The sequence below is a fragment of the Bombus impatiens genome, unplaced genomic scaffold (assembly GCF_000188095.3).
Source record: "Bombus impatiens unplaced genomic scaffold, BIMP_2.2 scf_0233, whole genome shotgun sequence".
Taxonomy (NCBI): Eukaryota; Metazoa; Arthropoda; class Insecta; order Hymenoptera; family Apidae; genus Bombus; species Bombus impatiens.
Window position 1 is genome coordinate 581,757 of NT_176652.1, and position 2,240 is coordinate 583,996.

The 2,240-nt window shown below is 52.0% G+C and overlaps 1 protein-coding gene and 1 long non-coding RNA gene across 6 annotated transcripts in view; one reads left to right on the forward strand and one right to left on the reverse strand.

Moving 5' to 3' along the window:
- Positions 1-2,213, reverse strand: part of LOC100740171 (protein couch potato) — a 185,713-nt gene extending 183,500 nt beyond the window's left edge. For all 5 annotated transcript variants that reach the window (XM_012384053.3, XM_033320056.1, XM_003488452.4 and 2 more), the window contains exon 1: positions 839-2,213. In XM_012384053.3, coding sequence (XP_012239476.1) covers positions 839-901 — 63 coding nt within the window. In that variant the 5' untranslated portion in view covers positions 902-2,213. The remainder of the gene's footprint in view (positions 1-838) is intronic.
- The window catches only part of LOC112212609, a 4,650-nt gene continuing 2,657 nt past the window's right edge, over positions 248-2,240 (forward strand). The window contains exon 1 of the long non-coding RNA XR_002946438.2: positions 248-456. This is a non-coding gene — a long non-coding RNA (uncharacterized LOC112212609). The remainder of the gene's footprint in view (positions 457-2,240) is intronic.

Genomic DNA, 2,240 nt, shown 5'->3' on the forward strand with positions numbered 1-2,240 from the left:
AAGCCGGCCTGCTAAACCAGCCTATCCAGCCAACCGACCGATCGAGCGGACGATGGAAACGAGTCACCTGCGGCACACACTGTGTATTGTGGTGCACGATCGAATTCCCGCCTTCTCTCTGCCCATATACACGCTCGTAGCGTTAACGCTCTCTATACACATGCTTGCACAGGACTGAACCGCGTGTATGTATATACGTGTAAGTACTATGTGCACCGGCAGCCACGACACAGCACAGCACGCAAAGTTCGCGCGTGCAACGCGCCTGCGCGTTCTCGTGACGTGTAAGCCCTGGAAAGAGGAACGAGGAGGGAAGAATACGATGTACACGAGAAAAGGTAAGCAATGAAAAGAGCGAGCAAGGTAGAGTAATATATAGATGAAGAGGGAAGAAAACGAGGAAGGAAGAGAAACGAGCAATATGGCAGCGTAGGAGTGGGACGGAGGGTAACCGAGGTAAGTTGATGGGAAGGAAGGAAGGAAGGAAGTAGGTATGTCGGATGCCCTGTGCAAATGTGTGTACGCGCGCGGCCTCGCGCGGCGCGGCACGGCGCAACGAACGGCGAGAGAAAGGGAGAAGGGTGAAAACGAGGAAGCAATCGGCGGCTCTGGTGTACATACACGTATAATACATACATAGCGCATACATATATTTATATATGTACATATTTATATATATGTAGAGAGAGAGAGAGAGAGAGAGAGAGAGGAAGAGAGAGAAAGAGAGAGAGAGAGGAAGAGAGAGAAAGAGAGAGAGAGAGGGAGAGAGAGGATCGTGCGTAATGCACAGGCGCGTCGTTAACGATACAATGTACGGTGTAGTAGTTAGTGCACGTACCTCGTCTTCACCGGTGGCTACCGTGTTGACGGAGTCCATACTCTGTGAGAGCGGTGCGTCCATGATGCAAGCGAGTTTGCTGGATGGTCCGGGGTTTCCGGGGGCTGCGGTTCGAGCGGGTGGCGGCGATGAGTCCACCGTATCCCGTCTCGGGCGTTTTAAAGCGGGCGGCGTTATGGTTGTACCGGCGAAGACGACAGGCGCCTCCAGGACGTATCACTGGAAATAACCCTTTTCTCGCGAGAAACCCAGGCGTATCGCCTCCTTCCTCCTTCTCCACCTTTCCCTCCTTTCCTTTCCGTTGGCGAGCGCGCGCGCGCACGTATATCCACGTACGTACGATCTATGTCTCTTGTACTTTCTTCCGTTCTGTCCTTCTACCCTCTCTCTCTCTCTTTCTTTTCGCCTTCGTTTCGCTTCTTCCGCTTCCTGTTACGTTTCTTCTTGATCGCTTGCACCTCCGCCACCACCGCCACCACCTCCACCACCTCCAGCCCTACGACAGCGCGGTGCTGCTGCTGCTGCTGCTGCTACCGTTACTCTCGTTGCACCTGTCACGAGCTGTGCAAGGGCGTCAGGAAAGACCGATGCAGTGGGAAAGTAAGAGAGAGAGAGGGCTACAGCGAGAACCAGACAGTCTGAGCTGTAGGTAGAATGTGTATGTAGCCTGCAGGTGTTCCCACGCGTCTATTTTAGAGCAATCGATACACCGTGCCCGTGGAGGAGGGCCGAACCCAGAGAACGTGCTCTATAGTGGTGGTTCGTCGACGACACTTGTTCATTTACCGGCCGCAGGTAGTAACCCATGCAGCAGCGACGTGCTATCCTGATTCCTCTCCTGCTATCTCTTCTTCGCGTATTTTATAACACGTATATAATCGTAGACGATATTGATTAATAATCGCGTATCAATCGATCACGCGACCACGGAGATGAACCAGCACGACGATGTTGAACAGCGACGATCCGGATCCGGATGTACTCGCACGACGACGTGTGCAGACGAGACAGGCAGGTAACGGCGATTCGCGGGAGACGTAGAGCGCGTTTATCGCGAGCGCGGCGCGTGCGTTCGTCGTGTTTTACGTGTGCTTGTATTTTATATGTATTTCTTCGCGTGTTTTTGTGTAGTTGATCGAGAAAAGATATGTATATGTATTAACGTTGACGATTGACCCTTTTGTATGTATACAATTGCGTGTCGATTGAACCAATTAGAGTAGAGACCGAGCGGCAAAGACGAGTGACTCGGCGAGGGACGAACGAAAAAACGTAGACCGCAATTTATAAATGAACAACACACCGGTCAGGCAAGTAAGAATAATAATAATATATTGTTACGTAAGCACTGCGACACGACTGGTACGCAGGTTGCCGATAGACTGACGGACTGCGAACGAGC